At 50.4% G+C, this 22,850-nt stretch overlaps 1 protein-coding gene across 1 annotated transcript; it reads right to left on the bottom strand.

Annotated features, from left to right (window-relative positions):
- Positions 1-111: 111 nt before the first annotated feature.
- GPRC5B (G protein-coupled receptor class C group 5 member B) lies at positions 112-21,479 on the bottom strand. The gene is made up of 4 exons (XM_047838339.1): positions 21,331-21,479; positions 11,725-12,738; positions 2,989-3,101; positions 112-1,619 (listed from the first exon to the last, which is right to left on the bottom strand). Exons 2-4 carry the CDS (start codon positions 12,728-12,730, stop codon positions 1,575-1,577), a joined length of 1,164 nt encoding a protein of 387 aa, XP_047694295.1. The 5' UTR covers positions 12,731-12,738; positions 21,331-21,479; the 3' UTR covers positions 112-1,574.
- Between the last annotated feature and the right edge of the window lie 1,371 nt (positions 21,480-22,850).

The following is a 22,850-nucleotide window of genomic DNA, read 5'->3' as shown; positions in this document are numbered from 1 at the left end:
GCCAAATTGGCCTTGTTTACCCCGCTGCTCTGCAAGGTTGCAGGGGGGGAGGGGGACTGTGACGAGGACGGGACACAGCAGAGACTAGGGCCTTGAGAAAAATCAGGTTTATTAAAACAGCTCAGACATATTGGCTTATGAAGAGGTCAGTTCCCCCCCCCCCCCCCCCACCAAACGCTAACCTTTTTCATTTTCTTTATAAAGGTTAAAGGCTTATGGGTTGTTTTATAGAAAAAGCAACAGAGTCATTAGCGTAGATGCCAAAGGGCTCACCCTCACTTATACATTTCATGCCATCAGGTTAAAATTCTTTGCTTCGAATCACTGCTAGTGATTATGCTGGCCAAACAGTGCAGAGAACATGGGGCTTTTTAATGGCCGAGATGTTCGAAATGCCAAATAACAAAGGAATGACTTGCTTAGGACGGATGGAAACCATGACAGAAACAATGGGCTTTGAAGAGAATCATTTTCATGGAACTTACAGAAAAACAAGTCAAAAATGCCCCACATACCCTCCAAGACAGCAAGAGCCCCTTGAGTGCTCCACCCCCCCTGGAACTTGCACTCCATCAACGTATGAGATCGGAGAACTCGCTGCGTGCTAGGCAGCAGCGTGTCCTCTCTCCCCGGGGAGGCCCTGCTACGCGACATCATCACAGAAAATCCGCTGTGGCACCTGCCTTCTGGCCTGCCAGCCCAGGGGGCTGGAAGCTGATGGTCCATCTAAGTTTTTGAAATGAACATGGGAATAAAAGCCTGGGAAAGGGCTCGGGCGGAGGGGGGAAAAGAAACTGCTGCCCCAAGCCGGAATACTGCTGTGACTCCACCAAGCAGGGAGGCGGGCTTGTTTTCCGGCCGTTAACCTGGAGCAGGAGGCCCACAGAGGGCACGGTGGTGGGTCATCACTTTCTAAATGTGATGGTCACTTCAATTCCCAGATAGCCTTCTCTGTATTGGCACATGCCAGGATCCCTCCACCACCACTGGTTGGAAAGCTCACCCCGTGATTCGGTTGGGACTCACCTTGGAATCACACCCACAACTCCTTAACTGCTCCTGACCCCCTGAAACGTGCAAACAGGCAAGCTGATGGAACAGTCCCCATTAGTCCTCTCAATGCAACAGTCATCTCCAAGAGGCCACCTGGGGTCTACTCGCTGGGGAGGGCAATGGTGTGGGGGACCTCCACAACCAACCCACACCAGCCTGGCCCACTGGCTGTGAATCTGGTTCTGTTCTACCCCCAGAGGATGAAACAGTCTGCCCAGCCACATTTTCGAGTGAGCCTAATACTATTTGCAATTAGCTTTGCTTTAGTTTGCAGGGATTGAGGTTGGTTTGGTATTACGTGTTTGTGTGTGTGTGTGGCAGGGGGCGAGAGGACAGTCAGTGTTAGCTTTTCAGTTCAGCAGTGTTCACATTTACATGAAATCCCCTTGTGCAGGATTTCTAGATCTCCTGGCTGTGAGGCAGCCTTGTTTGGCTACTGTTACTGATTTCTCCCTCAAGAAAGACACAGCCAGGGAATAAAATTGGTAAGAGAGATTCTTATTCTCTGGAACTTAAGTCTTTCACCAGAGGTGTCTTCCAGTGTAACTTGGCGGAGCAGTTGGGATCTGGAAACAAGGATAACACAGCTAAGAACTCTGTGCTTTGCAAAGTCAACATCAAAAACCAATGTGTTAACAATGTGCCAAAGAGAAGTCCCCTTGCTTTCTCCTAATGGGCTGAGTAATTCCCAAGAAAAGCAGCAAGCACTGTGTGTTATATTGCGCTGTTCTTGGGAAGTCATGTCCTTTTTTCTATAATCACGCACCCCTAATGGATGTTTCCTTACCCAGAAACCCCCTTCACTTTCTAAGTCCGGGGTGTATTTATAGACACTAGTCTTGAAGAGACCAGGAGGGCTTAAGAGTGACTGATGGGGCCATTTTCTAACCATATTTATTAAAACACACAGGCCAAATGCTTTTGAGTCAGGCTTTTCTTGGCACCCAATAATAAAACAGCCCAGTGGATGGCAAGGGGTTTTCAGAAAGCAAATCTGTGAGTCTATTTGTCTTTGAGCCTGTTCCAAACCAGTGCAAACCAATGCCTCGCATACCATTCAAAAGGCCAGGAAAACCCGAATTCCCTCCAGAGATCAAAGACCATCCCTGACTTACGTTTTAAAAAAAAAAAAAGGAAAAAAAAAAAAGCTCAGTTTGAGTTATGGAATTGGCACATGATATAAAGAATGGAAGTCCAATTTACATGTGTAAACTGGTATGCATTGTTTCTGAAAGAAGCATGTAGCTATGTTTGGAAATTAAATGTGGGAATGACAGTGTGTCTTTGGATTGCTGGAGAAACAAAATGATGTAATTCTACGGAGGCAAGATGTAAACAATGACAATTCTGCTGAAGGTCTGTTTGGCATCAGATAGTAAAACCTATTTTTGTGCTCACAGGATAGAAATGATAATCACTCCAATTTCTGAAGACATCCTTTAAGGAGTAGAGGTGGGGGAATCCGGTGCCCAGCTGGGGCAGAGACAGGGGCCTGCAGCAGGCGGCGGCGGGGGGGGGGGGGGGGGGGGGAGGTGGTTACACTAGGTTGGATGTCAGCAAAATCTGTCAGGGTTTCACAACTCTGGGCTTTTCCTAAAAGTCACCTCCCAGGGAGGGAGAGGTACCTTGTGCATAATGAAAGCCAGAGAATTCATTGGGTACAAGAGCCCCAAGAAACAGGGATGTTTTCAAATGAATCCACAGACTAAGTTAACTAAGTATAGGTGGGTCTTCCGTGCGTGGAGAAAGGGGATAGAGAGGGAAAGAACAATGGAAGCATTGCATGCATTCTAGCCGCAAGGGGCGTCAACTTGAGCCAGTGTTTTTGCAGGGCCCGTAAGCAGCCCCCACAGAGCGGTGTGTCCCGGTGAAACTGCCCCCCAACACTGACTGCTCTTTAGGCTTCTGGCCAAAACATCACCTCTTGATACTTACGGTCCCTCCATTGAGCACAACGGCCATCTCAGTCGGCTGATATACATTGCTTCTAAACGGAGCGCTGGGTCTGTTTCCCAAGCTGCCATTTCGAAATCCCGCTGTTCGGAGAGCTGAGGGGAGGCGGGAAGCCGCAACACAACACCAAAAAAAAAAAAAGAAAGAAAAGAAAAAAAAAAGGAAAAAAAAAAAGCCCCACAATTTTGTTTTCTTCCCCTGCATCAACACCGTGCTCCCAGCACACATCCCCCACCCCCCCTCCCTACTCCTCCCCATTGTCACAAGCCAGATTCAAAACAAAAGTCACAAAGGGGCTTTGTTCTCTGGCTCTCTTGGAGCATGACCCATCTCAGTGGGGTTGGGAAATTTGTAGAATCCAGGGCCAGGCTGCTGGGGTGGGAGGCAGGGTTTTGAGCCTCTACCAGAGCGCCCCCCCCCCACCCCCAGCCTCTGCAGCCCATGGGCGATAAGGAAGCACCTCTGCATCCTTCAAGGGTTTCCTCTCTCCCCACAAAACGTCATTCATGTCAAGTTCAATACCACACCGTTCAACCCTGTTCACTGTTTCTAGATACATGCAGGCAGACAACCCTAAGAATGTGGACACTGAGTACACAGTAGAGGTCATCTTCATGGGAAAGTGACGGGGGAGAGAACAGAGGGACTCCCAAGGACCAGGGTGGCGTATTTCTAATCAGGAAAAAAGGGAGAGTGGTAGCAGAGAGGGCAGAATATGTCAGCACTTTTTAACCTAAGAAAGGTGGGTAAATGGTGTTTCTTATTTGCTTTCTGCTTGTAGAGATTTAATTTTCCTTTTTTTTGTAAAGAAAGCCCCAGTTACACAAAGAAACATGGAAGGGACAAATGCATAAGGCTAAGCTGAAGAAGCCAGTCAGTAAAAGCTGCATACTGTTGTGATTCCAACTCAGATATTCTGCTAAAGGCAAAACTATAGAGACAGTGGGAAGACTAATGATTGCCAGGGGCGTCAGGGGTTGGGGGGGGATGCGGTGTGCAGTGAGGAACAGGTGGAGCACAAGGCATTTTTAGGGCCGGGAAACAATTCTATCTGACACTATAATGGTACATAGATGAGATTACCCGTTTGTCCAAATCTATAGAACTGCACAAACAAAAGAGTGAGCTCTAAAATGTAAATGGTGGACTTCAGTTAATAGTAATGTATCAATATTGATTTATCAACTGCAACAAATGTACCACTAATGCAGGCTATTGATAATAGGGGCATGCGGGAACTCCCTGTAGTTTCTGCTCAATTTTTCTGTGAAACTACAACTGCTCTGAAAAACAATCTATTAAAAACTAATGAAGAAGGTAGAGGCACTATAAAAACAAAAGTCCATCTCAGCAGCAACATGGCATTGTCATAATTTTCATTCTCCTTGAAGGCACTAATCTTGCTTTGCTAAGAAAAGCCTCACTTCAGAGTCTTCCCTGAAGGGAGTCACTTGTCTGCCTGAAAAGTAGCGCGAGAACTTGGGGTTTTTACAAATTACTTGAGGCAGGGACCAAAATCACCTTAGCAACATAGTGAACCGTCATAGACTGCCAGCTAGGAGCCAGGCACTGTGTAAAGTACTTTATATATTAACTCATTTAATTTTCATAGCATGATAGGTGCTTTCATTATGTCCACTTTACATGGGGCACAGAGAAATTAAGTTACTAGCCCAAGGTCCCACTTTTGGAAAGAGGCTACACGAGCATTCAAACCCAGGCAGGGAATCTTTTTTGGGTTTTGTTTGTTTAAGTTCACTTATTTATTTTTGAGAGAGACAGAGACATGTGAAGAGGGGAGGGGCAGAGAGAGGAAGACAGAGAGAGAGAATCCCAAACAGAGCAACCAAGAGTCAGACACTCATTTCCAGGTTGGGGCACCTGGGTAGCTCAGTTGGTTAAGTGTCCAGCTCTTGGTTTTAGCTCAAGTCATGATCTCATGGTTTGAGGGATGAAGCCCCATGTTGGGCAATGCACTGACAACACAGAGCCTGCTTGAAATCCTCTCCCTCTCTCTCTGTGCTCCTCCTCTGCTCTATCTCTCAAAATAAATAAACTTAAAAAAAAAAAAGTCGGATGCTTAACTGACTAAGCCATCCAGGCGCCCTGAGAATCTGTGTTCTTAACACCATACTGGTTCCAAATACTGTTTTTAACCATCACATTCAGTTACCTGGAAGCAACTTTTTAAGAGAGAGAGAGGGAAAGAAAGAACTCAAGCTAGGGAGAGGGGCAGAGGGAGAGAGAGAGACAGAGAGAATCTTAAGCAGGCTCGATGCTCAGCGCAGAGCCTGACATGGGGCTGGATCCCACGACTTTGGTATCACGACCTGAGCGGAAACCAAGAGTCAGATACTCAACTGACTGAGCCACGCAGGGGCCCCAGAAGCAACTTAAACTTAAGTGACAGCTCAGCCCAAGCTGGACCGAAGAAACTGAGGTAGGGTGAACAAATGTTCCCAGACATAGGTACACCAGTGTTTGCTTTAACGTCTCCCTCCGCACCTTCAAGCAGCTCATTATGCGTGAGCTGAGCACGGAGATACCTTACCCAGGAAGTAGAGAAGGGGGAGCCAGGGAGCGGCATCAGAGGACTCTTACTAGTCTCAACTCCTAGCCGATACCTGCTGGAAGAGAGGGAACACCAAACAGCACTGCTCTCCTGATAATGCAGAGAACCGGCCAGCTGCGGTGGGAGAATCTGGCCCCAACACATTTCCTCCAAGAAACAAAGGCTCGACTCTACTGGCCATCTGTGGGGTGCCTCAGCCCAAGGGCTCCTCTCTGTAGTAGTTATTTGTGGATCTCCTCTGGTAAACATCCCTCCCACATTCTGAGTGTTGGCTACGACTGCCTTCTACCCTGGCCTGAGGTTGGCATGTGACTTCAACCTGCCCAATAAGTTCCAATCAAAGTTAACTCAGGGATTTTTGCTCAAGCATCCTGGGAAATGGTCCTCTTTTCCACTGGGACTCTGTGCAAGCCCAGAGTTTGGGGCTGTCCTCATGCTAACAGGGCCAAGACATGGAGAAAGACCAACTGTAGTCATCATTCACGTCTCCGTGATCTAATGATTCCTGAAGCCTGATTCCCAGTACATTAGTGTTTTGCTGTTGTTGTTATTTTGTTTTGTTTTTGCTGAAGCCAGTTCAAATCAGATTTTTTATTGCTTGCAATGTCAAGTGTCCCAACTAACACCCCACTCTGACCTGGGTCAGCTGTGAAAGACAAGCAGGGCTCGTCCATAAGTGTGTCCCCACAGGAATCTAAGTTTACAGGCTGAATGCCGGCCTTCTCTTGCCCAGACTCTGAAAGTGAGGCTAGATTGGCCCTCCCCTAAAAGCTGATTTCAGGGCCTTCCATTAGGAAGCTAAGAGTCAGAGTTTAAATAGACCTTCATCCTAATGAGATCTGAGAGCCCAAATCCCCCAAAAGAAAGAACACTTTTCTTTACTGCTCCTTTGAAAGGTGCACATTTAATATGCCTTGTTAACACTTTCCCAGATGTGATCTGAGGTGCTACATCCTTCAGTGCATTTTAATCTTTTATCACATACCTCATGCCTTGTTGATACTTATTAATAAGCGAGAGGCTGATGAAGTGGTATCTACCTAGGGTCTCATTTTGGGGAAGGAAATACAGAAGCTGAGGGCACTGGGACTTGACCTGCAAGGAAAGAGAGCCCAAAAGGCTGGCTGGCTAAAATGCAAAAGAAACAGGGCTAACTGTAGCTCCTAGGCAAGGCCCTTTGTGGGGCCTGGTTCCCTAAAATACAAGCTGGCTGAGGTCAGCACTAAAGACAACAGCTGTTCTCACAGTGACAAGGAAGCATACCCAGATGTTCCCCAGCCAGCAAAGCAAGCGTTTCTAGAACAAAGGCAATCCTAGCCAAGACTCCAATTTAGTCTATGTGAACTTTGCCCGGGGCTCACCCTGCCTGGTCCCATTGGTCCCAGGTGAATTCTGGTGGACACACATTTGGGATGATCCAAAACAGGGCTATTAAAACTAAGTCTGACAACATCCAAGGTTGGGGAAGAAGTGGGGAAACAGGAATGGGGCTCTCATGAGTTATTAAGCCGGGGGAGGGGGAAGACAGTAAATTAGTTTAACTTCTGGGGGGCCATTTGGCTGTATATATGAAGATTTAGAGACTCTTTTATGCATGTCTAGGAATTTTTTTTAAGTTAATTGATCATGGGCCCAGAGGTGAATGTTCACTGCAGCATTACTTATACGGAAAGCCAGAAACAAGTGGAATGAATATGCATCAGCAGAGGATGAGAAAAGTAAACGATTGTGCCTAATGGGAAGCTCGGCATCATGAAAAGGATACTATGCTCCGCAGTCACTGGCCTGGAAGGGCCTCTGTCCATGAGACAATGGTGATTTAAGCAAGCACACTGCAGAACACTGCATACATTGGTGGCTACATCTGTGAGTCACTTGGAGAGCTCAAAAAACCTAAGCCCAAACAGACTTATCCAATCAGAACAAGGGGGCAGGCCCTGGTAATTTTTTTGAGCTGCCCAAGTGATTCTAACGTACAGCTAGGTTAAGAACCGCTCTATGGGATTGTCTCGTGTGTGTGTGTGTGTGTGTGTGTGTGTGTGAAAGAGAGTGGGAGGAAGAGCGGGAGGGAGGGAGAGAGACTGTGTTCACTGAGAGATGTCTGGCAAGATGGGAGCAGTCAGCAGCAGTTCCCTTTGGGCAATGGGATTCTGAACAATTTTTGTTATTTTTACTTGCTGAAACTTCTACATGATTATTGTTGGTTTTTGTCATCAAAAAGGAATAATAAAGCTATTTTGTTTTGGAAAAGAAAGAGGGGACAGAAAGACAACTCACTTGGCTTGGGAATGTGTCAGAGCGTGAAATAGAGGAGGGTGTGACGTACCCCTAGACCCCTCATCACCAATGTGCCAGGCCTGATACAATTGGTACCAACCTGGGTCCCAGATACCTTTGTCCCTGGATCTTACGTACATATGAAGTACTGGCTGCATTTTCACAAGAAAAGATGCATGTAGTAGAGAACCAACATCCACCCTCTTCCCTGCTCTTATAGTGTGAGCTTGAACAAGTTGCCCGATATTCCTGGACATCAGTTTCCTGCTCTATAAAATGGGGGACTGATAAACCCTGTATCCTCAAGGCACAAAGTTGTCCAGGCACATCAGTAAGATAAGGGCCACTCAAGTGCTTCGAGAAGAGAGGAGTATTCTTTTTTTTTTTAGATACTGATTTGTTTGTTTTGAGAGAGCGAGCATGAATGGGGGACAGGCAGAGGGAAAGAGAGAGAGAATCTTAATCAGGCTCCACGCTCAGCACAGAGCCTGATGCAGGGCTTGATTTCATGATTGTGAGATCATGACCTGAGCCAAACTCAAGAGTTGGATGCTTAACTGAGCCACACAGGTGCCCTGAGAGATGAGTAATTCTGTGGTAGACTAATCAGGCATGTGGCCTCTGGATCCAGCCTGTGTGGACTCAAACCCTGGCTCTGCCTCTTAGGCAAGATGTGTAGCCTTTCTGTGTGTCAGTGTCCTATCTGCAAAATGGACCTCAGTGGTTTATTGTAGGGATTAAATGAGATTAGCCACTAAAATGCTCAGAATGGTACCTGGTCCATGGTAAACACCTACTAAGATTAAACGTTCTTACTTTTGAAGACCCCAGTGCTTGGATAGTTCTAGCATCTCTGTTTTATTACAAGTAAACTAGACCATCAGGTTCAACAACACTGAGTCTTAACCATCTGGGGTTCGCAGACAGCTTTGAGAATCTGACAAAGTGACAGACAAAAATTCCCCAATGAATGTACAAAAATGTACATCCATTTCAGGAGTTCTTATTACTGTTGAGGTCCAAGGGGAGTCTATGGGTCTCATATAAAGAGGATCCTGTTCCAGGAGGAGCCAGGGAAGAGGTGGCTCCACCAGGACCCCACAAATTAGCCAGGCTCCTGACCTCTGCTCATCACATTCCCTGGAGGGCCCTCTGGGCTCCCAGTGATTATCTCCATCCTGACTCCTATCTTTTCCTGGTAACATGGTGAACCAGTGCCACCAGAGCTGACACTCCTGCTAAATCCTTTGACAAACATGGGCTTGCTGGCCTGAGGCTTTCTAGGAAGAATGAAACAGCTCTGATAAATACCACACCAGGGTTTCCAGCCCTGTCCACAGGTGGGGCCTCCCTCCAGTGGGTCTGGCCAGGAGTCAGGGGTACAGATGAAGCTGGGCACATCCAGGTGGGGAGGAGGGCACTGGGTGGCCTTGGAGGACCTGATGGTTCGATGTGCTTCCCCCTGCCTGCAGGGGACAGGCAGGCTGCCTTTAGCACTCAACCCAGAAAAGTAGACTCTGCCATACAGCTGGCTGGTGAACATTGCCCAGGTACCTTGGTGAGCATCACTGAAAAGGGGACTGTGACCATCTGGAATGGGCCATCTCCCAGCTGTATGTCCTTGGGCAAGTGACTGAACCTCTTAGAGTCTCCACTTAATTCATCTATAAGGTGGAGATACTAATGGGACCTATCTCAGTAGGTGGAGGTGAGGCCTAAAGAGAAAACAGAGATTAAGGCCTTAGAATAGTGCCTGGCACATAGTAAATGCTCAATAAACAATGACTATACTAGGTAATAATTACTACTGCTGCTGCTGCTACTACTATTAATGCTGTCATTATTATTATTATTATAGCCCCTGATAAATCTTCAGGTAACTGAGAAAAGGCAATTTTATTTAATTTCCAGTGCTGGGAACTTAGCCGACTCACTTGAAGTAATGACTCTAAGAAATACTTCTGAAGCATCTATAGGGGCTCTGAGTGCCTGCATCACATCCTCTAGGCCCACCTCTGAATCCCGCCACAGCAGTGTGGACAGTCCTGGGTACCCAGACAGCCTCCACCTCTAGTGCCCACTAAATCTCTGCTTTTGTGCCTCAGAAGCCAATGGAACTTATGTAGCCAGAGTAGTGGGAGATGTGACAATGAGAGTAGGAGACCAAGGACACACATGAGGGTGAGTGATGGAGGAACTGGTGGCAGATGCTACAGGCTCCAGATTTCAAAGATCAAGTCTGAGGCTCGTTCTACATGCATCCCTGGCAGGACTGAGTCCCAGCTGCCCACAGCAGTGACCAACATATTGATCTACTTGTTTGAGCATTTCTGCCTTCTTAGTCTCGTTATCCGTCCCTCTCCCTTGCAGGGAACACTTCCTGGGTAAGCCAGCTGTACCCAAGTCTTGGGCTCTGCTTTCAGGGGAACCCAAACAAGATACACATCCAGCATGCCAGGTCCTGGGGGAGACCCTCAGCATGTGACACTCAGTATGTTACTTTTCACAACTCTAGAGGTACATTCTCTCATTGTCTGTATTTTACAGATGAGAAAAACAGGTTCAGAGAGGTAAAGCAATTTGCTTAAAGCCACACGTCCAGGAAGTACAAAGGCAGGATTTGAATCCAGACATCTGACTCCAGGGCCCAATTCATACACTCGTGATGACAAAAGTGGGAAGGAGACACAAGCGTTGCTCCCAATATCCCCTGCATCCATCTAGCACTTGGACTAGAAACTCAAACACTTCCAGGTAGCCAGAGAATTAATGTTAATATGTTATAGTGGCTGGGTTAGGGGCAACGGGGAGTGGTGGGGAGTGTGGTAAACACAAAGTGGATCCCCATGTAAAGGAACAGCCACTTGGACTGCTTGCATAATTTAAGTACTGTAAATAATATTGCATAAACATAGGGGTGCATATATCCCTTCCAACTAGTGTTTTCATATTCTTTCGGTAAATAGCCAGGAGTGCAATTACCGGATCATAGGGTAATTCTATTTTTAATTTTTTGAGGAACCTCCATACTGTCTTCCACAGTGGCAGCCCAAGTGTCCCTCAACAGATGAATGTATAAAGAACACGTGGTATATATACAATGGAATATTACTCAGCCATAAAAAAGAATGAAATCTTGCCATTTGCAGCAACATGGGTGGATCCAGAGAGTAGAATGCTAAGTCAATGCAATACTGTATGATTTCACTCTTATGTAGAATTTAAGAAACAAAACAAACGGAAAAACAAAAACAGACTCTTAACTATAGAGAACAAACCAGAGGGGAGGTGAGTGGAGGTGGGAGGGTGCGTAGCATAGTTGAAGGGGATTAAGAGTACACTTGTCCTGATGAGCACTGAGCAATTATTCGGAGCTGTTGAATCACTGTATTGTGCCCCTGAGACTAATATAACACTGCATGTTAACTACACTGGAATTAAAAACAAACAAAAAAAAAGGAGCAGCCACAACTCCTGAGAGGTCGGGCCTTCCTGCACACACCGTCCATCAGCTCCAGACAATTGTTGCCAGGTGGGAATGTCGACCCAGCATTGCCAGAGCTGACTTTTCAAAAGAGGTGAGAAACCTGGGTTTTATATTTAAATAAGTTGGTAATGGATAGGAAAACATGCTAAATAAAAACCCATCTCTGGGCCAGTTTTATTTAGCACAGGAGCCAATGTTTATGGGCTCCCATCTGCCAGGACACTGCCCTCCCCCATCCCCCCCCCAACCCTCCCAACCCCCCCCCCCCCCCCCCCCCCCCCCCGATCACCCATCCCCACTGGAGAGAAAGAAGGGAGTCCTTCTGGGGCAAATGGCCCCAGAGGCCACCCCGCACCAGGGGGTGGGGTGGCGATCACGTTACCTGCGTTGTGTTCATCCATGGAGAAGGCCTTGTTCTCCATGTACGTCCGCGGCAGCTGCACATCCTCCTCAAACGCCGTCTCTCGCATCCTCGGCTGCGACGTGTCGAAGTAGTTGGGCGTGTTCTCCTGCGGGGCCGGCAGAATGGTGCAGTGGATTTCAGGGATGGCATGGAAGATGACGAAGACCCAGCCGCTGGCCACCAGTGTGATGGCCAAGGTGGGGTCGCCCCAGGCGTCTCCCTGCCGCAGCTCCGCGTTGCCAAAGAGGTACATGGTCATCCAGGCCACCCAGATGAGCACAGAGAGGAAGGCCGTGACCAGAATGCAGGCCCCGTTCTGCTTCCACTTCTTGAACTTGCCGCACAGCGTGAAGAGGGCCAGCCCCAGGGCCGCCACAAGCAGTACCATGTCGTAGATGAGGGCCATTACAAAGTCCATGGGCTCGTAAGCGCAGGCCGGCTTTGCGTCGCGCAGCACGGTCAGCACCAGCCACTCGATGGCGATGATGACCTGCACGAGCATCAGGCACAGCGCCACGCCCACCAGCTGCCAGCCGGATGGGCTCTTGCCGTGGCGCACCAGCCTCCGCACACGCCACGCCTGGCTCAGCAGGCAGGAGAAGCAGAGCGCAAAGAGGACGCCCCAGAGGAACCTGCGGACCGAGCAGATAGTCTCGTCCTCCCGGATGATGAAGGCGAACGTCAGCCCGAAGAGGCCCAGGGTCCCCAGGAGGAAGAGGAAGTGGAGGCCCACAGGGTCCTTCTTCTCCTTGTCCTTGATAAATGGCAGCCGCACCAGCAGGATGAGCATCAGGAGCAGCGTGATCAGGGCGCCTGCCCCGGCCACCGCCTCCACCACGATGCCCCAGATGGTGTCCAGGTCGCAAAGGGACACGTACTGAGGGAGGAGATCCAATCCGCAGCCCCGGGACGTGCTTGAGTTCTCAGAAGCCCCGGAGGCAATTACGAAGAGCAGGAGGAAGGCGAGCACCTGGTGGGTTCTCATCTTTCCCTCTGACACCAGAAATGTTCCAGAATATTGAGGATGGAGGAGATGTTTGGAGGGAGAAAAAGACCAGTTCACTGTCAGATTCCCACTTTCCTGACTTCTTTAAGACCCACCTCCTTTCAAACCTGCTAGCCCATAAGTTACCTCTGACAGGTCAGAAAAAGGCACCCCTTTCTCCAGACAGCACAGCCCCTGGGGTGGGGGTGGGGTGCACGACCCGGATTTCAGCTCCCATCTGCTGCTTTGGTCTGGCACAGTGAACAATCATGAATCATCATTGCTAGTGGTTGGAGAAGAGCGTGAGAGAGAGATTCACTCTCTCTGTATACTCTTTTGTATTCTTTGATTTTTATATTCTGTGCTGTGTCTGACCTCTTCAAAAATAAGGGAATGAAAGCAAAACTTTAAAGAGACAGCCATGAACCCAGCACTGTGCTGAGAATGGTATGTACTGCCTCCTTTCAGTCTCTCAATGGTAACGGCTAATATTTACCCATGACTCACTTGAAGCCAGGCACTAGGCACATCCAGTCCTTACCCTGGTGACAAAACAGGGTCTCCAAGGGGTTAGGATACTCGCCCAAGCTCCTAGAAGCATGCCCTCATTTCCAACATACCATATCCAATATGAACTATCTTCCTGGGATCCCCCTCTCCCTCTGCCCTCACACCTCCCCCAAAGGTCACCAGGGAACCCATCCTCACTGCACCTCCATCCCTCCCTCCCCAGGTGCTTGCAGGATTCCCCTTGGTACTCTTTCTGGACTCCCCACAGCAGCCATGGCAAATGGGCTTAACCCAAGTCCCATCTTGCCCCTCCTGCTCCTTCTGCTTAAACACTCTTGACCCCTTGAGTGGAAAACTGCGCCCCCCCCCCACCTCCCTGACCATGTCACCCTCTGAGACCTTGGCCAAGGTCACAGCCCCATCCCTCTTCACCAGAGCCTGTCTATTTCTTTCTTTGCTCTAATCATCTCTGTATTTTTTTTCTTGCCTGTTTACTTTGTTTCTCTCATTCTTTTTCCTCTTTTCCCTGCCTTTCTCCACTTCAAGATGCAGGAGGACACAGACACTGTCTAGGTCATCACGGTAGACCAGGGTTTCTCAACTTTGGGGACACTGACATTCTGGGCCGACCATTCTTTGCTGTGAGGGCCGTCCTGTGCATTGTGGGATGTTCAGCAGGGCCCTTGGCTTCTATCCACTAGATGGGTGCCCGTGGCACACCCACTCCCCCAACTGTGACAACCCCAAAATCTTTTGACGTTGCCAAATGTCCCATGGGGGTGGGGATGCAAGATCGCTGGGATGAACACCACTGGTGTAGACTGAAGCACCAGCACACAGTGCTGGCACAAAATAGATGCTTAGTAAATGTTGAATGAACGACAGACTTATTCACCACGACCCTATCCTCTACCCCACTGGCACCAGCTCTTGCTTTTGGAGGGAGCCTGGCCTTCAGAAAGCCATGGCCTACACAGCTCTGCTCTCTTGGTCATTTCCAGGGGGCTCAGGCTGGACCTACCACCTTGGCTGCACATGAGTGAGGCTGTAACCAGCCACCTCCAGCCACCTCCAGCTCATCCCTGGGGCTTCCTTAAGTAAATGCAGTATCGACTTCTCTCTCTCTCTCTCTCTCTCTCTCTTTCTGCTCTTTTATGGGATCCCGTGAGCAGCACTGATCCTGCCTTGGCCGTGAAGCCATTGACTGGGATAAATTATTGATGACACTGGATGAGGAGCCTGGTGCTATACGGATCGTCACCTTTGCCTATAGATGAGAGAAGGCAGGCCCAGAACAGAAAGCATCTGGCAAGAGATGCTTCTTTTTTTTTTTTTTAATGTTTATTTATTTCTGAGACAGAGACAGAGCATGAGTGGGGGAGGGGCAGAGAGAGAGAGGGAGACAGAATCTGAAGCAGGCTCAGATTCTCAGGTCGCTCGACCGACTGAGCCAGCCAGGTGCCCCATGGCAAGAGATGCTTCTTAAATGCATCCCAGCATCCCACTCAAGCAAATTAGGGGTGAGGATGCACGCCAGAGGCTGGCAGTCAGACTCATGGTCCGGCCCCTATTCATCCAGCCAATTAACTTCCCTTTTTGTATTAAGCCAGTTTGAGCTGGGTTTGTGTTACTTGCCAACAAAGAAGTTCTATTATTCCTCCCACATCATGTGGCCCCCTTCTTCCAGGACGTCCTCCCTCCCCAACATCTAGGCATGTGGATGCAACCAATGGCAGCCAGGCATTTTAGTGGGATCCAGCTGTCTCAAGTGGGATTATTATTGTCAAGGATGCCCATGAGGGGACAGCCACCTCACTCTACAGAACAATGTCTAGGATGATCTGGACGGCTACACACTGCCTCAGAATGAAGCAGAGTCTGGCTCATGTAGGATTTCTGGGGGATTCAGAATTGCCCTCCAGAGTTTTCTATTTTGCCATAGTGACAATGACAGTAACTAACTCTTAGTGCTTGCAACACTGTAGGCACACTTTTATGAACTTCACATATAGTAATGACTTATAATCTGCACAGTGACATTACGAGGCAAATACTATTACTATTTCCATTTTACAGGAAATAAAACATGGAGTTCAGCTGGCTTGTTCGAGGTCACACAGTTAGAAAGTGGTGGAGCCAGGAGGCAAACAATTGTACTATTGTTACTTGGGCTTCTTATGACAGACCAGGGCTCTAGAAATGTCACCTGGTGAGGGAGCCCTTTGCTGGCCAGTCTGTCTAAATTAGGTCCTTCCTGCCTCCCTTAAGCTCTATGCCAGTACTTTTGATTTTCATCTTTGTAGCATGTGCCATAATTTCCAAATATTTTGTTACCCTTTTGGTCTGTTTCCCCCCTCTCCCATGTCCAAGCCCTTGTTTGTCTTGTTCTGCACAGACTCTAGTACTTGGCACATGGGCAGGGCTTACAACCCAGCTGCTGGATAAATATGGGTGAATGGATAAATATGGTCTCAAACAGGGGTGCCTGGGTGGTGGAGTCGGTTAAGTGTCGGACTTTGGCTCAGATCATGATCTCACGGTTCATGGGTTTGAGCCCCGTGTAGGGCTCTGTGCTGACAGCTCAGAGCCTGGAGCCTGCTTTGGATTCTGTGTCTCCCTCTCTCTCTGTCCCTCCCCTGCTTGCATTCTGTCTCTCTCAAAAATAAATTAACATTAAAAAAAATTTTAAGTATATGGTCTCAAACCGTCATGTGACCCCAGTAGGGCAGATGTTCTTATTGCTGTCTTACAGAGGAAAGAACTGATGGTCTGAGAGGGTTAAGTCAAAGTTTCATCCTCAGACTGCCAACAGCAGCAGTGTCGCCTGGGAGCTTGCTAGAAATGCAGAATCGCAGAGGGTGGGCCTAGCCCCCTGTGTTTCAACAAGCCCCCGCAGTAAGCTCCAAGTGTGTTCAGATGACTGGGCACACGGAGGGCTGAGAAGCTCAGACATACATGCAGCAGGGTAAGCCAGGACCCAAGGCTCCAGTACATTCTGCCTCACCAACCCTGCCAGAGAGCAAGCGGGAGGCACCCACTGTCAGGATGCACCCCATCCAGCTGCATCAGCCACTTAGTGCTTCCTCCCCCCCCCACCCCCCCCCCCCACTCTGCATCCCCGCCCCAGGAAAAGAGCAGTGCTCCAGGAATCCCAAACTGAACAATGCCAGATTAGAGGTTTCAAGTCAGCCGCAGGCAAGGCTGATTGGGACGGGATGAATATATGGCAACAGACCCATGGGATGGAGGCGTGCAGCTCCTCAAAAGGAGTAATGAACAAATGTGAGCGACTGCACAAGCCTCGGCTCACATACTAATTACCTTTGCTGCCAGCCGGGCTCCCAGAAATGTGACTCATTCAGAGGCCCTTAAATACACTATCTCTCTCTCTGTGTCACACACACACTCTCTCTCTCTCTCTCTCTCTCTCTGTCCACCACCCCCACCTGCAGAGGGGCCAGAAGCCTCCGGCAGGTGGTGGAGGAACACGCTCCATTTCTCCATCTCTCCACGAGCTGGGGCCTGTAAAGGCTGGAAAGAATGCAGGCAAGTTTCCTTGCGTGAGAAAGGACAGCGCTGCCTGCCTGAAGGCCACATTCAGGGCTGGTTCTCCCAGCCCCGATCCCCATCAAGCAGGGTGAACTGCTGAGTGAGGTCTTCTGGTTTCAAGTCCTGCCCTTGCCACTTGCTGGTACCTGGTGACCCTGGGTGGCTGATTGAACCTATCTTGCCTCAGTTTTCCTCATGTGCAAAATAGGGGCATTAACAGTACCCAATATGTGGTTGTGAAGATTAAAATAGTAAGTTTTAGGACAGTAGTTGACACAGGGTATGCTGTCTGTTAAATAGAAATGGTTGGTAAATATTCCTTCAACTGAGGTTATGAACTTTCCTGACTGCTTTTCCAGGAGGAGCAGTTGCCATGGAGATGGGGGGAAGAAGGGGGTTCACCCAAGTGTTTATCCACCACTGGTTTCCAGCCTTCCCCATAATGCCAAGCAAAGAGATCCCTGAGTAGAAGGGGAGATATCTTTGGTAGTAGTCTACCCTAAGAACCTCTAAACTCACCTGATACCCAAAGCAGGTGCTCTAAATGGAAGCCTCCCTGTGAAGGTGGTTTTCCCACGGGAAACCCAGGCCAGCCTGGGTGCCCTGAAGCCCAGTCTCTCTGTCAAGAAGTCAGAGGGAGGACATCCAGGGACCAGACACTGGCCATTCCCTTGGGAAACTAGTGTCCTCATCTGCCCACTACCCATATGAAAAGAGATACAAGATGTATAAAACCACTCTGAATACACATTCTGACCAGCCTCTCTTCAGCTACTACCAGCAGGGCTCTAAGGAGACCACTTATCCTCCACCTTGAGGCCCCTTCCAGTGCCCAGCAGATCAGAGGCATCTTAAACCTATCTTCTTTAAAGATGTGGGGAGATGCTAGAGCATGGAAGGGAAAGAAAAAAAAAAAAAAGAAAACAAAACAGGGGCGCCTGGGTGGCGCAGTCGGTTAAGCGTCCGACTTCAGCCAGGTCACGATCTCGAGGTCCGTGAGTTCGAGCCCCGAGTCGGGCTCTGGGCTGATGGCTCAGAGCCTGGAGCCTGTTTCCGATTCTGTGTCTCCCTCTCTCTCTGCCCCTCCCCCGTTGATGCTCTGTCTCTCTCTGTCCCAAAAAAATAAACGTTGAAAAAAAAAAAAAGAAAACAAAACTGAGCAGGCGGGGAGGGGGCTGTCCCACTCCCGGGCATAGTTAGTAGTTCGGTACGTGGATGAATGCCTGGCACAGAATTTACCCACCCATCAATCTCATCCAGAGTGGAAGACCGCAGTGGGAGTGAAGCCAGACATAACTATGTGACATGGGGCATTACTTAACCTCTCTGACTCTCAGTCTCTTCCTCTATAAAACAAAGATAGCGGCTGCCTTCACAAAGCTGGTGTGAAAAGTACACGAAAAATACTCAGCAAAGGGTTGGGCACAAAATAATTGTCTTATTAAAAAGACAATCATGGGGCGCCTGGGTGGCTCAGTCGGTTAAGCGGCCGACTTCGGCTCAGGTCATGATCTCGCGGTCAGTGAGTTCAAGCCCCGCGTAGGGCTGTGTGCTGACAGCTCAGAGCCTGGAGCCTGTTTCAGATTCTGTGTCTCCCTCTCTCTGACCCTCCCCCGTTCATGCTCTGTCTCTGTCTCAAAAATAAACGTTAAAAAAAATTTATTAAAAAAAAAAAAAAAGACAATCATGATTCCATTGTCTTTCCTGTTGAGAAAATGGAGGTAGAGAAGTGAGGCAGCTTGGCCAGAGGCTTACTGGAATTCATAGGCCATTTCTCTAAATGGACGAAAACCCATTTCTCCGAACTCCTGACCCAAGGCTTTCCACTGCACCTCTGATTTGAGCCCTCACCCCACGTCTGGCAGAAGGCCAGGATGAGGCTGTGAAGCCAGTCTCCCCACACACCCCAGCATGACACCGTGTCCCAGCACACTCCTGTTAGAGCTGATGGTGCTGGTGCATTTCCTGCTCTGTGAGATTAAACTGTTACAAGGTTTCCTGACATTAAACTCTTTCCCAGACCCACAATCCCACCATCTGATATCTTTTCCAAGTTACACCATCTCATAATCTTCATTCCCAACGCTGCCCAGACCACCAGCCTATTTGGGGGCCCTTGAATTTAATAAGCCTCCTAGGTTAGTAAACAGGGTTGCCAGAACACAAGCTCCATGATCCATGAATATGCAAAGCAGCTCCAATCCTGTAAATAAAAGCAATCATTTAAATGCAAATTGCATCCCTGGCTGTCCATTCCGGGGTGGATGGTTCCTCTTGGGCAGTAATTCCGAGAAGAAAATGTGACTAACTCAGAACCCCCAGGAAGCTCAGCGTGAAGTGCTTATGGGGCCAAGGGCTCCGGGTGGGGATGGGCAAGAACTACCTCAAAGTGGGGAGTGAATTTTAAAACCTGAGCAACTCCTCAAGTGGGCTCACAGGGCAGGCCAGGATCAAAGCAGTCCCCACAGGCTGTATGGAGACCCTCAGAGGCTCCCCGCACCTCAACATCCCCAGAGGCAGAACGAAAGGGGAGTTGCTTTCCACTTCCATGTTGAGGTCAGGGGAGTTTTAAAAATTAACATCCCTTGGTTCCCACTCAAAACCCTCCAAGGGTTCACTGGCCCAAGGAGAATAAAACCTAAACTCCTTTCCATGGCCCAAAAGATCGTGGTCTGGCTGGTCTGTACCATTCCTTCTCCCACCCACCCCCTCCACATCTGCTTCCGAGCTCCAGCCACAATGGCCTTTGTTCAGTTCTAAGCTCATTCCCACCTCCAAGCCTTTGCACTTGCAGTGCCCTCTGCCTGCACAGTGGTCCCCCAAGATCTCCCACTGTGGGAGATCTTGCCAGGCTCCACAAAAATATCACTCCCAAGAATGGTCTTCCATACATACATCAACACTGGTCACTTTATTTGACATCCTCCTGTTTTATTTTCCTGGCAGCTCTTGTCCCAATTAGAAGTTATATCTACTTGCTATTCATTTACTTATTTAGTGTTTGTTCACCCACCTGGCCGGTGCCCCGAGAGCGGGGTCTTGTCCATTTTCTACACTGTACTGCCCCAGACCCAGTTCTGTAGGTGGTACATTTACTAAAAGAACAAATTAAGCAATAAAGATTTTGAGCCCTTTCTAACAAGGCTGCTTGCTTGCCCCAAATGGCGACTTCTTTCCCCTTCCATTTTTCTCTTTCTCAACTCAGCTGACCCCTTTTCAGACTTAGAGCAGGAACAGATAGAAAACCCTTCATTCCACAGCCTAGTTACAAAACTGGCCTCGTGGAGTGCTCCCAACCAACAGATGATGATTTGCATTCTATTTACATGCTATTTGCATGCAGCTTAACTCGAAGTTTGAATGCTCCAAAAGCCCCCCACCCCACCGAAGAAACTTCTGAATCAAGGTTTCTTGGCTGAAGTTCTGTGGCTTTTGTGCCAGGTCCCTTCCTTCACTTTTCCCTCACTTCTCTTGTCTTTTCGAGGACCCCCAGTTCCTCCTGGGCGCTGCTCAAGTGCCCCCCCCCCCCCAATCCTGGCTCAGTTGGGCAGCCAGTGTGGCGCGTGGGCCGGGGCCCCAGACAGGGACGCCGCTGCCCGCCACACTCCAGGGGCCTTTGTCCGCGCTCCAAGGAGCCGCCCCCTTAGCGAACCGGGGACGAGTTGGGAGGGGGAGATTGGCCAGGCCTGTGTGTGACAGAGCAAGGGCCATGGAACGAACTCGCGAGCTGCGCTGGGCCGTCCTCGGTGGCAAGGTCGGCGCTCCGCTCCCAGCCGGCTTAACTCGCTCCCCCGGGCCCAGGCGGGTGCGGACGGTTAGGGATCCCGGGATGTGCGGGGCTGGGCACATCCCCTAGGACAGCGAACGCACCACAGCACAGGGCTCGTCCTAAGCCCCAGCCGGGTCTGAACGAAACGCCAACCCCTCGCCATTGTATGCAGCCGCCCCTCATTTGTCCCTCGGCCCCAGGTCTCGGCTCTGCCTCTCTTCCCCCGCAGTGTTCCCCCCTTGTCCCGTAGTGCGCAGGCACTGTCGGCTGCGAGCCTGGCCCCCAACCCCTGCAGCAGGTGCGGCAGCTCACCCCCAAAGCCGGGTCCTTATGCCCCCAGCTTCGTCTGCCCTGTCTGTGGTCAGCCCCCACGCTGACCACGCGGCCCCCGGACCTGCCCGCGGCTCCCCTCACACGACGAGTTACTCGGGTACGGCTGGACACCTTTACACTACTCCCAGATGCCCTTTACCTGTGGTCGCCCCCAGACCCTCCTCAGAGACTCGGATCTCCACCTGGTCCGGGTACACAGCACCCCCCCCCCATAAAGGTCTCCAGGCCTCCCCTCCCCCCGCCCCGCCCTCTACGGCTCTTCTCCCGCGGCACTGTGGTACCCCCCCACTGTCGACCCCCATCTCCCCCAGCAGACTAACCCCTGGGGCCGCTCAGAAGGGCACAAGAAGCAGACTCCCAATCCTCCCAAGCCCACGGCGGGAAAAGTTTCTGGGGTCGTCCAAGCTCCCTCCACCCCATCGGCGCGGCTTGCACTCACCGACCCCCGCGGCCACGCAGCGCCGACGCTCCTGCTGGTTCTCGGCCTCAAGTCACATCTCTGCAGCGCGGCTGCGGCCCCCGCCCCGCGCGCGCCCGCCCGCCCGCGGGTCCTGTCTCACTGCATAGCCCTCGCGAGCCGATGCCTCGCGAGGCGCCCCCTGGCCCCGCGCTTGCCGCTGCAGCCGCGGCGGCCCCGCCCCCTGGCCGGCCCCGCCCCCGGGGCACCCAGCTCCGCCCCTTGCCCCTGCCCCACAGGCTCTTCCTCACGGAACCCCGCGCCAATTGCGCGGCGCCTCTCCATCCTCTCCGCCCGTTGCAAGCCCCTAGCTCCTTGCCCGGAGCGCTGAGACGACCCCCTTCCAAGGTCCCAAATTTGGGGACACGTCCCCCACATCCACGCCCATAAGCACATAAGCAGTGCAGACGCACCGGACATATACCCAAGTTGATTCATTTGCAGGAACACATACACAGAGGGATAATCCCACGAGTGTCCTAGTGCGGGGGATTTCCTCCGCTCAGGACACTCTCCAACGTGGGTTCACAAACAGTAACTTCCCCACAACATACAAACACCCGGTCCTGGACGCAAGAGAGGATCCTCGCGCGCACGTCCCAAAGTATACAACTAGGCATACAGGCGCGGCTTGGTCTCCTCTAGCTGGTCGAAACGCAGCCTTCTCCCGCCTGGGCTCTCTCCACTGCCTCCCCCGCCCTCCCAACCGCCCCAAAGTGTCTTTGTCCCTATGCACACACTGCTCAACCCTTGTGTCCTTGGCTACCCCAAACATACACGTTCACACTGCGCACCCCTCACGTAGGTCCTTACGCCGGATCCCCACCACGAACGCTGCACACATCATCCACGTACACCCACGGCACACACTCAACCGCCTGGGGTCACTGGCCTTGCGCTCCGCAGACTCTCAGGGCACAGCCGGGATGCACGCCCACAGGACGGCCCCAGCACCAGCTTGAAGGAGGGGTCCTAGGCAGCAGCGTCCCTGGGCACTTGAGTCTGGCTCGTAGTCCACCTGGCTGTCCGGAGATCAGCATTGCTCAGATGGGGCCTGGGGAGCTGCAGTCCAGCACACCCAAGGGGTTGGTTCCCTGGGTGACTTAGAGACTTTCAAGCACCCCCTCCCCCAACCCAGACTTTGAGGACGGTCCATTCTTGTTTCTGAGAATGAGACCACCTTCCTCCACCCCATCCGGGTGCTACAAGACACTGCAGGGAGATGACCCCTGCTCCCTACCTCCCTGCAGTGGGGTGGGGATAGAGAGGCAGGAAGGTGGGTTGTAGAATAACACTCCCTTCTGGGGGTAGGTGTATGCCCTGATCTTTGAAGACCACAGACCTTTCAGATATTTTCATCACTTTCCTGAGAGCCTGTGGTCTCTCACTTCTTGCACAGACAAGCCGATTTTCTCCTGGTCAGGACAACTACACATCTCCGCGAATACCTTTTATTATTTTTAAGGAAAAATGGAAGGGAAAGGCAAAATAATTTTCTTGTT

This window comes from Prionailurus viverrinus, chromosome E3, assembly GCF_022837055.1.
Source record: "Prionailurus viverrinus isolate Anna chromosome E3, UM_Priviv_1.0, whole genome shotgun sequence".
In the NCBI taxonomy this organism is placed as follows: Eukaryota; Metazoa; Chordata; class Mammalia; order Carnivora; family Felidae; genus Prionailurus; species Prionailurus viverrinus.
Note: the sequence above shows the minus strand (reverse complement) of the source record. Positions and strands in the feature narration are given on the sequence as shown.

Excerpts from the sequence above, each read along its gene's own strand:
- GPRC5B (XM_047838339.1), bottom strand. The coding sequence starts at position 12,730 with ATGAGAACCCACCAGGTGCTCGCCTTCCTCCTGCTCTTCGTAATTGCC. Across the intron at positions 3,102-11,724 it reads CATGGATGAACACAACGCAG|CTCTCCGAACAGCGGGATTT; the intron begins GTAACGTGATCG and ends GCCTCCCCTCAG. Across the intron at positions 1,620-2,988 it reads TTGTGCTCAATGGAGGGACC|ATCCCAACTGCTCCGCCAAG; the intron begins GTAAGTATCAAG and ends CCTTGTTTCCAG.